General features: G+C 36.8%; 1 protein-coding gene across 1 annotated transcript in view; it reads left to right on the plus strand.

The window, feature by feature from the left end:
* The window catches only part of ACSL5 (acyl-CoA synthetase long chain family member 5), a 54,483-nt gene that overhangs the window by 29,625 nt on the left and 12,753 nt on the right, over positions 1–12,105 (plus strand). The window contains exons 4-11 of the mRNA XM_044665575.1: positions 2,630–2,694; positions 2,780–2,881; positions 3,944–4,043; positions 7,088–7,266; positions 8,382–8,414; positions 8,509–8,560; positions 11,517–11,590; positions 11,907–11,984. Coding sequence (XP_044521510.1) covers positions 2,630–2,694; positions 2,780–2,881; positions 3,944–4,043; positions 7,088–7,266; positions 8,382–8,414; positions 8,509–8,560; positions 11,517–11,590; positions 11,907–11,984 — 683 coding nt within the window. The remainder of the gene's footprint in view (positions 1–2,629; positions 2,695–2,779; positions 2,882–3,943; positions 4,044–7,087; positions 7,267–8,381; positions 8,415–8,508; positions 8,561–11,516; positions 11,591–11,906; positions 11,985–12,105) is intronic.

Here is a 12,105-nt window from a genome sequence, read left to right on the forward strand (position 1 = left end):
TGTTGATTCTAAGACAGAAGGTAAGGGTTAAGAAAAAGAACATAGTATCACAGACAACTGTTGTACTGGTGCCCTGGCTAATAGCCTATATGTGACTAGTTAGATTCTGGGGTCAGCTAGATGGCCCAATGGATAGAGCTCTGGGCTTGGACTTAGGAAGACTCATGTTTCTGAGTCCAAATCCAGCCTCATCCATTTACTGACTGCATGATTTTGGGCAAATCATTTAACCCTGTTTGCCTCAGTTTCCTCATCTATAAAATGGGCTAAAGAAGAAAGTGGAAAACCACTCCAGTATCTCTGTCAAGAAGACCCCCAAATGGAGTCAGGAAGGATAGGACACAACAGAAATAAATAAAAAACAATAAAAGTTAGTGCCTTGGACCAACAAGTACACTCATGGAGTAACTTCTCTTTTTAGAGAGCTCTTTTCATTTTGTCTTCTGACCACAACTGTTCCTGTCCTTCACCATTAGTCACAAATACAGACTGAAAGGAAAGCATTATAAATCACAAGTCTGATCATGTTACTCCCCTATTTAATAACCCCAGTGGCTCTACTGCTTCTAGGATAACTCGATTTGGCTTTCAAAGCCCTTCCTAGTTTGAGCCTAGACTCTCTTTGCCTCCTTGTTAAATATCATTCCCATTTTCACATTCTATGTCCTTCCTGCCTTTCCTCGTGCACAACACACTATCTTCCATCTCACTCTTTTATACTGACTATCTCCCATGGCTGGAATAGATTTCCTCATCATCTCCATCTCTGACAATTTCTTCTTTCCTTGAAGATTCAGCTCAAATACCACTTTCTACATGACACCTTTCCTTACACCATCCCTCCCTCTTTGATGCCTATGGATTGGACCTGTGATTTCACTGGCCTAAGAAACAATCTGATGACAAAATTCTCTATACCTGTTCAAGTGGACAACTAGTCTCTAAGTATCAACTTAGTCTTGGAGTTAGTTACTCAGTTGTTGTAAGAGGTTAAAGTGACTTTCTTAAGGCCACACATTCAGTATGTCAGGAAAGCTTTCATGGATAAGGTGGAACTGGAACTGGATTTTAAAATGTGGGTATGATCTCTTAATTAGCAGAGATGGAGGAAGAAGACCTTCCAGATAGAGACAACATGAACAACAATAGTATAATGTCAGTTAGAGATGACAAGTAGTCCGCTCTCTTTTATCTCATACCCAGGAAAGTACTTCTTTGAACTTCACCATGATGGCCCCACAACCTTCCCAGCAACCCACCCTCCTCACCCAGCTTTTCAGCTTCCTTTTGTATGCTGTCTTCTCCCCTTAGACTACAAATTCCTTGTGGACAAGGACTTGCTCTTTCTTTTCTTTTTTTTGTGGGAGGAGGGGATATTCTCAGAATTTAGCACAGTGTGTAGTCTGAAGTAGGTATTTAATAAATATTTGTCGACTGGTTTGATTATAATATTTAATATCTATGGGAGAGAAATAGCACAAAAAGGGTGAAAAGTATTTTGTTTGAATGCCAGTATTTTTAAGGGATGGTTTCCCTGCACCCAAATGACACAATGATAGGAAGCCAAAGAAGAGTTTTGAGTAAAAGAATGACATGATTAGATTATATATGAAGAAACCTAATTTGGCAGTAGGGTGAAAAGATTTGAAGCTGTTTTGCAGAATGTGCCATTGTTTATTTGCTGAGAGAACTGCAACCAGTGGAATGTGCTCCAATTATGATTTTACACTTATCGCTACAAAAGAAAGTATCTGGAATTACTTGGAAATATTTTCTTCAATTGTTAATTCCTGGATCTGTACAATGAATTGGAATTTTTTTTCTCCTTAGCACTACTCTGTCTATTCTTTTCCTTCCACCTGGCCTTTAAAGCCCCAGTGCTCACCTTTGGTTTTTTTTTTTGTTGTTGTTGTTTGTTTTAATTCATAGTATTCTTAGCAAAATGTATTCTCTTGGCAAGGTCTGAATTCCCCTCATTTCTCAAGCTAATTTCTGGAAGTGGTGTTTCCTACCCTTCTATTTTTTCTTTTTCTAAAAACTGTATTTAATCCAAGTTTTCTGGAATCATTTCTTTAGCTTCTTACTATCTGACTCTTGTTTCTGCATGACACCTTTGTTTATGTGGTTTCTTCTAAGGGGTTCATCTGTTTTAGCAATGTGTCTTAGGTTCATCTTTATTATTACATTTTACATAATCATCTAGTCACTTTTCTTATGTGGGAAGTGTTTTCTTCTCTGCCCTCCCTCTCAACCACCTAATTCAACATAACATACACTTAGTGGATCTAAATCTAATCTAACGTGGAATTGGATCTAAAAGCAAGGTTTTCTGATTCCCTGTCACATCTCCCATACAACTTCTCATACTGCTGTGTATTCTATGTTATTTGAATTTTATCTCTGGACTGAACCATGAGTTCATTAAAGACAAAATCCTTCATATGCTCCCTCCTTTTCTGTCCCTCATCCTCACTCATCTTCTGTTCTCAGTCTGGGGCTAGGCATAGAGTAGATAAATACTATTATCATTCTCGGGTTAATCATATCCTTACACTCATCCATCCTCTACCTACTCCTGGTCAAAGAATTTCAGCTAAAGTTTGTTTCTCTTTTTGGTAATTATTTCTAGATAATGGACCCTGCTTGGGATCCAGAAAGCCAAATCAACCATATAGGTGGCTCTCTTACAAACAGGTATGTAGTCTGGCTCCTACTTACTTGTTTCTTACCTTTCTCTCATTTCTGGGACTGATAAAGTAGTTTTATCCCTTATATCTAGGTATCTGACAGAGCAGAGTACCTGGGTTCCTGTCTTCTCTACAAAGGACACAAGCCATCACCAAACCAATTTATTGGCATCTTTGCTCAGAACAGACCAGAGGTAATTCCATTTAAATAGTATATGTGTGTATACATATATAATTTTTTTATACAGCACCTTACCATTTACAAATTCTTTTGCCTTATAATAGTCTTTGAAGTAGATAGATTATCTCTGTTAAAAATAAGGATATTGCAACTCAGAGGTCAACTTGCTTTCCCAAGACACAGTGGCAGAGCCTGAATTTCAACCCATTTCCATTAGAGGTCATTCTGCTATGCCATGTTGTCAACTTAAGGCTAAAACAATAGGGCAACCAAGCAAAGAATTGTAAAATTAGCTTTGGTCTTACTAAACACTTAGCAGACCTCTCAACTCTTGAGTCTCAGTTTATCCCTATGTATGATAAGGACAATAATACTTGTATTACTCATCTATCAGGACTGTTGTGGAGAAAGCTTTCAATAATAATAGCAGCAGCAATAGTTAGTATTTCTATAGCATCTTTTAAAGTTTACAAATCACTTTATCAATGTTATCTCATTTTATCCTCACAACAACCCTTAGAGGTAGGTGCTATTATTATTCCTATTTTACAGATAAGGAAACTGAGGCAGACTGAGGCTAAATGACTGGTCCAGGTTCTCATTGCTAGTCTGTGTCTGAAGTTGTATTTGCACTTGTGTCTTCCTGATTATCCAGGCCCAGCACTTGATCTGTACCTCCTGGCTTCTAGCTAACAAAGCAACTAAAATGAGATCAAATATACAAAATGCTTTAGATAGATATAGATATGTATATGTATATATGTATGTATCTTGTAATGTATTAAGTGATATATATAAACTTTAAAATTTGCAAGGCACTTTTTATTATATTTATCTATATTTATTTATTAAAATATGTTAAATAATATTATTGCTAATAATTACTAATATCTCTAAGCAGAGGATGGAATCTTTATTAGACCTGTGACTGGTTTTTCACTTAAGAAAAAGCAAGAGTGCTCAATGTCACAGCACTCCGCTAGCCTAACTCTAAATCTTTCCCCTATAGGCTGTAAGGTTTGTTTGCTCTCCCCTATTGTCCAATCCCTGAGAGTACTATTTTCTGTTTGTACAGTGGATCATTTCAGAGCTTGCCTGCTACACCTACTCAATGGTGGCTGTCCCCCTCTATGATACTCTGGGGCCCGAAGCCATAGTGTACATTGTGAACAAAGGTAAGGGGGCATTGCTTCCTCCACAGATCTTAGGGAATGGCTTTCAGCTGTCCCTCTTACACGTTTATTGCCACTTTGACCATGTTTGGGACTCCAAATCCATTCACCAAACTGTGATAGGCACTAAGACAAAAATGAGAGAACTCATCTGTTTTCAAGAAGCTCACAGTCACATGGGGAAGGTTAAGACAGGGGTATCATTCTGTATCAAATGATAAGTAATAGATAAAGATAAAGAAACTGTTCTGAGAGTTCAGAGCAGGGGAAAACTCTTTCAGTCAAGGGGAGCATGGAAACTCTAAAACCCAGTTTAAATGTATTCATTCTGTGGAAGAATGGTGGGATATTTTTAAATGGCTCATGTCCCAGCAGTCTACTTACATACTGAATGCTCTTTGTGCATGTATATAATCTCATTCTATATGCTTTCCACTCCTGGTACATTCAAATAAGTTGTAATATTTTCATTATTGAGTGGTATGAGGGATAGAGAGGAAATCTTTGATCAAGAGAGACAGGCAAGTCAAATAGTAATAAAGTGATAACAAATAGACAACCAGAGTGCTACATGGGTATTCATGACATCTAAAGAGATTTAGAAGAAGGCTTCTAGCATGTACATTAAGTAGATCATCTAGAGAAAATTTAGGGGAAAACAAGAACAAAGCTCTCCGGCTTATGATCTGTTGGGAGAATATGTCCATATTTAAGGAATTGCAGTCATAGAATCCTAAAATGTACGTTAGGCAGGGATAATTGCTCCATCTCAGAGTCTTCCTTAATTTGATCCTTCCATTCTCCAAATCTGATATATTCATTCTTTTTTTTTAAATAATTTTTTATTTTTAGAAAAATTTCCCATGGTTACATAAGTCATGTTTTTACTTTCCCCTTCACCCCCTCAATCCCCCCCCCTCTGTAGTTAATTCACATTTCCACTGGTTTTAATATGTGTGGTCAGACAAGATTTATTTACACATTATTGATAGTTACATGGGTGTGGTCTTTTCGGGTCTACATCCCCAATCATGTTCTCATCAACCCAAGTGTCCATGCAGTCGTTTTTCTTCTGTGTTTCTACTCCTGCAGTTCTTCCTTTGAATGTGGATAGTGTTCCTTTCCATAAATCCCTCCAGATTGTCTTGGGTCATTGCACTGCTGCTAGTACAGATGTCCATTACATTCGATTTTACCACAGTATATCAATCTCTGTGTACAATGTTCTTCTGGTTCTGCTCCTTTCATTCTGCAACAATTCCTGGAGGTCTTTCCAGTTCACATGGAATTCCTCCAGTTTATTATTCCTTTGAGCACAATAGTATTCCATCACCAACATATACCACAATTTGTTCAGCCATTCCCCAATTGAAGGGCATACCCTTGCTTTCCAGTTTTTTGCCACCACAAAGAGCGCACCTATAAATATTTTTGTGCAAGTCTGTTTATCTATGATCTCTTTGGGGTACAATCCCAGCAATGGTATATTCATATTCTTTTTATGAAACTGAATTGTTAAAAAATTGGATGCATGCCTAGTCACCTCTATTAAATTGCAAGTCCTATGAGGCTAGAGACTTTCTGAAAAAGTGTTTTCTTCTAGCACTTGGAACAATGCATTGCACTTACTAAATGTCTGAGTCGACAGAAATTCCAGAAGCTGTCTTGACATACCCTGGGTGAAGTATAACAGCTTACACATAAGGTGATTCTTTCCAAGTGTGGTCAGGTATCTGGTTAAATTGTAGGGCTTGGCAAAAGGTTTAATTCATTTTAAGTAGTTTGAAAACTTTCAGGAGTAATAAAACTTCACAGGGATAATGTGACTGATCATCTAACAAAGAAAAATTATTAACAAAAGGTAAGATTTTTGGATTTATCCATGTAAATCCAGTACCACTGCTAGCAAAAATCAATCCCAGCCTGACCTAGAGAGAGATGAATTGTGGCATTTTCACAAACAAACAGGCATATCACCAGACATAAACCTATGGAATTACTCATATGAAGCATTTTTGGATAGTGGACTTTATCAGGCACTTTTTATTTAGCAGTAATTGTAAATTTCCCCTATATATTGTTCGAATTCCAGCTCTGCCATTTTACCAGTTGTGTGACCTTGGGCAAATCTCTTAATGGCTTTGGGTCTTAATTGCCTCATATATAATTAACTTGCATTAGGTGGCCTTTAAAGTTCCTTCCAACTTTAAATCTATGATTAATAAAACCAGTGGAAATATGCATCAGCCATGAGGTGGGGAGTGAAGGGGGGTGAAGGGGAAAGTAAGAGCATGAATTATGTAACCATGTTAACTTTTCTAAAAAATAAATATTAATAAATGTTTTTTAAAAAAGCATATAAGTCCCTATTATATACCCAGTGCTATGCTAAGTATTAAGGATACCAATCCAAAAGCTAGGCTATCTATGCTCTGAAGGAATTTACATACTTATAGGGGAACAGAATACAAGCAGGGTTATCATGGCCAGGGAAGTGTGTGTCACTTTGAAAGTTTTAGAGAAGGTAAGGTGAGCTTTGGGAGAAGAGATTCACATACTCTAACAGGTAACTATCCACAGTATGGATAAATTTATAGGGAGGGATGCTGGAGAATTCATCTCCAAAGGCAGAGCTGATGGTAAAAAGATGACCAGGATTTAAACTACAAAAAAATTGGTGTTGATTTGATATAGTAGGACAGATGAGGTAATAGCCATTCAGGACATCATAGACCTCAAGCCCTGCACTGACAAAAATGCTTAATTTGCCATATAGAAAAATGAGAGAATTCTAACAGACAACAAGCAACTAACCAGCTCTTGTGTCTATCATGTGACTTTGCTCTTAAGAAGAAGGAATTTCAGAACCTCTTAAGACAGTATCATTTTCCATTCCTGATAGATAGATTTCAAGCAGCATGCCTGTAAGTCATTTTTGAGAGTCTAATCTTTGATTACACATTAAATATTTTTGAGTCTTACTCTTCACTCCATAAAGTCATTTAGCCACGAAGGCTGATCTTTTTGTTCCTGGTTCTGCCTTGCAGCCGACATTGCCACGGTGGTCTGTGACACACCTCAGAAGGCAACAGTGCTATTGGATAATGTTGAGAAGCGCCTTACTTTGGGGTTGAAGATGATAATCCTCATGGACTCCTTTGAGGATAGCCTTAAGGAAAGAGGAGAGAAGCTTGGAATCGAAATCTTATCACTCTATGATGCTGAGGTATGGTATAGGAGCCCAGACTACATTCCAGGTAGGACTTTGAGAGGTAGGACTTTGAGAGGTGAAGGACCTCTCCTTTTGCAATTATGAACATCCTTTGCAAAAGAAAGAAAGAAAGAAAGAAAGAAAGAAAGAAAGAAAGAAAGAAAAAGAAAGAATCAACAAAGTTGTGCAGAATTATGACATTCAGGATATAAACTGAATGTACTCTAGGAAAGCAGCTGTTAAAGATTTCCCCCTTTGACTTTGAGTATAGAATGTGTAGAAAAGCTAGCATTTCTTTATGCCTTGAAAATATAGGTAAATGGGAAGACTTAGATGAATTGATACAAAGTAAAATGAGCAGAACCAAGAGAATATTCTATACAATGACATGAATAATGATCAATTGTGAAAGACTTAGCTATTCTGAGTGATACAATGATTTAAAACAATTCCAAAGGGCTCATGATGAAAAATGCAATCCACCTCTGGAGAGAGATAACCAGGATGGTGGATTGAACCATATTGTTTTTCACTTATTTTTTCTCATTTTGTTGTGGTGTTTTGGAACATTGTTAACACTGAAATGTGTTTGCATGATTTCACATGGAATCATACTGCTTGCCTTCTCAATAGGTGGGGCAGGGGCTAGAGAGAAGGAGAAATTTTAGAACTCAAAATTTTTAAATGGATATGAAAATCAATTTCAAACTTCCAAAAAAGGCAGGAATAGGAAGAAAAAAGAGGAAATGTTGGTAAGGTTTGAGATATCATAGTTAGCAAAGCTATAATGTAAACCTCATAAGTCATGTCATAAACTATGATTTTTTTTTAAACCCTTACCTTCTGTCTTGGAATCAATAGTAGGTATTGATTCCAAGGCAGAAGAGTGGTAAGGGCTGGGCAATGGGGGTCAAGTGATTTGCCCAGGGTCACACAGCTAGGCAGTGTCTGAAGTCAAATTTGAACTCAGGATCTCCCATCTCTAGTTGACGTGGTCTTATTATCAGCTTTTCCTCCTGGAAGAAGTTTAAATGGTAGCCCCAAAGAGTGTGGTAATGTAACTATTTTTTGTAAGGCTTTCCATCTTAGCCAATTGTTCCCTTTTCTGGGTACCTTTTTTTTTCCTACAGATTCTGGGCAAAGAGAACTTCAGAAAACCTGTGGTAAGTTAACATTATTTGTATTCATGTTTTGGGTTGTTTGTTTTTGATAATTAAGAACTATGGTAAGATAAAATGTTTGCATTTCTCTTTCTAGCCTCCCAAACCTGAGGACCTCAGCATTGTATGTTTCACCAGTGGGACAACAGGTCAGTCAGTGGTATACTTACCAATGGACTTATGAGAAGTAACATATTACAATAATTAACTTATTGGAGTTTGGAGACTTGGTTCAAAACTCAATTAAAATACTTGTAAAGCTTCATAATGATGAACAAATCATCATACCTTTTAGAGTCTTAGTTTACTTCTTAATCTGTGAAATGGGGATAATGCATTAGACACTTCACAATTTTGTGAATAAAGCACTTAGTAAACCTCAAAGCTTTCATGTTTTCACAGAATGCAAAGAGGTAGTTATCAATAAAAATAAATTATTTGAAAATCAATTTGCTTATTCTATACTAGGTATTATATGAATAGAAAGCAACAACCTAGAAGGCAGGAATAAAAGATTCACTAATATGAATCTACACCAATGTGTAGGATGTCCAGATAATAGAATAAAGATACTGACAATATATGAATAAATGAATAGGAATGGGAATCAGGTATCTTAATGAAAAGAAGCAGAGATAAAGTCCTACCTTTGGGGCAGGGATAGGCATATGCAAGGATCTAAAATTCTATCCTTTGTTTACTTTAAACGATCACTCTATTGCAAATATTAATAATAGGGAAATAGGTTTTGAACAATGATACATGTATAACACAGTAGAATCGCTCATCAGCTCTGGGAGGGGAGAGGGAGTAGGAAAGGGAAAGAGCATGAGTCATGTAACCATGGCAAAACAACCCTAAACAAAATAATTAATTAAATGATTTTCACTTAAAAAAATTAAAAAAATAAAATTCCATCCTTGAGAGATCCATATTGGACTTTTTAGAAGATGAAGATATTTGACTCAAAAATTTTTAAGTATCAATTTCTTTGAAAAGCAACAGCTTTGAATTATCTTGATGGATTAGTTTTATTGCATCAGAGGAATGAAGAGTGATTTGGGGAACAGAATTTATAAACAAGTATTTTTTAAAGCACCTCCTATGAGCCAGACACTACAAAATGCCATGGATACAAAGAAATGCAAAAAAAAAAAAAAAAAAAAAAAAAAAAAGTCCCTGCTCTCAAAGCGCTAACAGTCTAAATGGGGGGGTGGGGAGACAACATGCAAACAGCTGTACAAGAGATATAGATAAAAAATAGATGAGCATAGTTGGAGATAATCTCAGAGGGAAGGCACTTAGATTAAGCAGGACTAGGAAAGGTTTTGTAAAAAGTAGGACTTTAGAAGAGATTTGAAGGAAGCCAGAGAAGCTAGAAGGTAGAGATGAGGAGGGAGAGCATCCTTGGCATAGGAGTTGATTGATAAAAATGCCTGGAGTTGGAGATGGAGTGTTCTCTGTGAGGAACAGAAAGGAAGTATTACTGGCTTGCAGAATACATGGTTGGGCTTGGGGGATCCAGGGGAAGAACAGGTTTGCAAGGTATAAGTAGATTAGAAATGTAGGAAAGGATCGAGTTTTAGGGGACTTTAAAAGCCAAACAGTAGATTTTATATTTGATCCTAGAAGTAATACAGAGCCACTAGAGTTGATTGATGAGGGGATGATATGGTCAGAGATGAGTTTTAGGAAGATCAATTTGATGGCTGAGTGAAGTAAGGACCAGAGTGAGGAGAGATTTGAAGAAAAGTAACCAAGCAGAAGTTTAGTGTAATAGTCCAGGTAGAAGGTGATGAGGATCTGCATCAGGTTGGTGGCAATGTCAGAGGAGAGACAGGATAATGAATATAGAAGAGCTGTGGTGAAGGTTGAAATGACTTGACAATTGAGTGGATATGAGAGAGAAGAGAGAGCTAAGGATGACACTAAGGTTAAGAGCTTGGATGACTGGGAGGATGATGGAACCTTCAATGCTAATGAGGAAGTTAAAAAGAAGGGAGGGTTTGAGGAGTAAAAAATTCATTTTGGGACATGTTGAGTTCAAGATGTCAATGATCAGTTAGTTAGAGATGTCTAATCAGCAGGTGGAGTTGTGAGACTGGGGGTCAGGAGAGAGGTTAAGTCTGGACAAAGAGATCATAGAATCATTTGCATAAAAATGATAGTTGATGAGATCACCAAATGAAATACCATAGTAGGAGAAGACAAGAAGGCCAAAGACAGAACTGTGGGGGGATGCCCACAGTTATCTGATGTGATCCAGATGACTCCAGCAAAGGAGAGATAGCAGAGTCTCAAGGCAGGATGCTGTATAATTAGAATTTTAAACCCCAGGATTCTAAATCCCAGCTTCCCACTTTCCATACTAACACAGGGAAGATATAAGTTTTGTGTAGCCCTGCCTCTTGCTTTCTTCTCCCGGAAACGCAGCTATGGAGGTGGGGGTGAGGTGAGAAGCAGGAGAATTTTATTCAGGTTTTATTTTTTGCTCTTTTTATTTCTTCTACTTCAAGTGATTATTAATAAACTTTACAAAATATACTTGGAATTATTGAATATTAATTTTAATCTTACAATGGAATACATATATATAGGATGCTGCAAGTTCCACAGGGGAAATTTTGAAACAAAAGCTATCACCAGACCTGTGTTACTTGGTAATTTGGACCTTACTCTGCAGTTGATATTTACATGAATATTTGAAAAATTAGTGCTTCTGACTCAGAGTAAGAAAGTTTTTTTAAAAATGGGAAGAAAAGGAGTTGTCAGACTTTAAAAAAGATGAACTTGAGGTAAAAAATATTGTAAACATTAAATCCCAAATGAGGTCATGTACCTGATACTTTTTCTTTCTTCTAAATTTCTGACCTCATCTATATGAGATTGGAAATAAATTAAGGCTTTTTCTAAAGATAGGATCTCTAAAAAGAAAAGGCTTTCAGAAAAAGTCCAGCATTTGACTTTTTTTTTTTTTGTTTTTGTTTTTTTTGTACATAAGTTGGACTCTATAGATCCCCTGCCTATCTGGAAGAATCAGTTATATTTGTCTTCTCCTAGCCAGGCAGAATTTAAATTCTCCTCCTCACTTTTCATTTCCTCTAGGTGATCCCAAAGGAGCCATGCTGACACACGAGAATATTGTTGCAGATGCTGCCGCTTTTCTCAAATGTGTTGAGGTCAGTGATTGTTGGAGTAGGCAAGAGAGACTTGAAAGTGAATCTCTCTTGAGTTGGTTGGGGGTTTGAATGGAAACTGGACTGAGAAAAAGGATAAAACAAACTATGGATCCACAGTGAATAAAAAGTAACTCTAACTTCTGTCCACTCTGAGACTTGTGCTTCTTCTGACTTGGGATATGTATGACTATCATAAATTAGATGTGCTTAGAGATAATCAATTTAAAGCATAAATAAATTTGTAGAAGAAAACTAACTTTAATTGAATCATATTATTTTTCTCTTTTTAAAAATCTATGCTAATGTCTCACTTTAGAATTCTTTTTACCCTACACCTGAAGATACGACGATATCCTACCTTCCTCTGGCTCATATGTTTGAAAGAGTTGTACAGGTAAGTAAGTATCTTGAATCATCTCCCAAATATTTGGAAGAGAAGCTCTGTTCCTTAGATTCTCATATTACAGATTCACAACTTTTGGTAGACTCTTTCTTTAGTGGAAAAAAAGGGGAAG

This window comes from Gracilinanus agilis, chromosome 2 (genome assembly GCF_016433145.1).
Source record: "Gracilinanus agilis isolate LMUSP501 chromosome 2, AgileGrace, whole genome shotgun sequence".
Classification (NCBI taxonomy): domain Eukaryota; kingdom Metazoa; phylum Chordata; class Mammalia; order Didelphimorphia; family Didelphidae; genus Gracilinanus; species Gracilinanus agilis.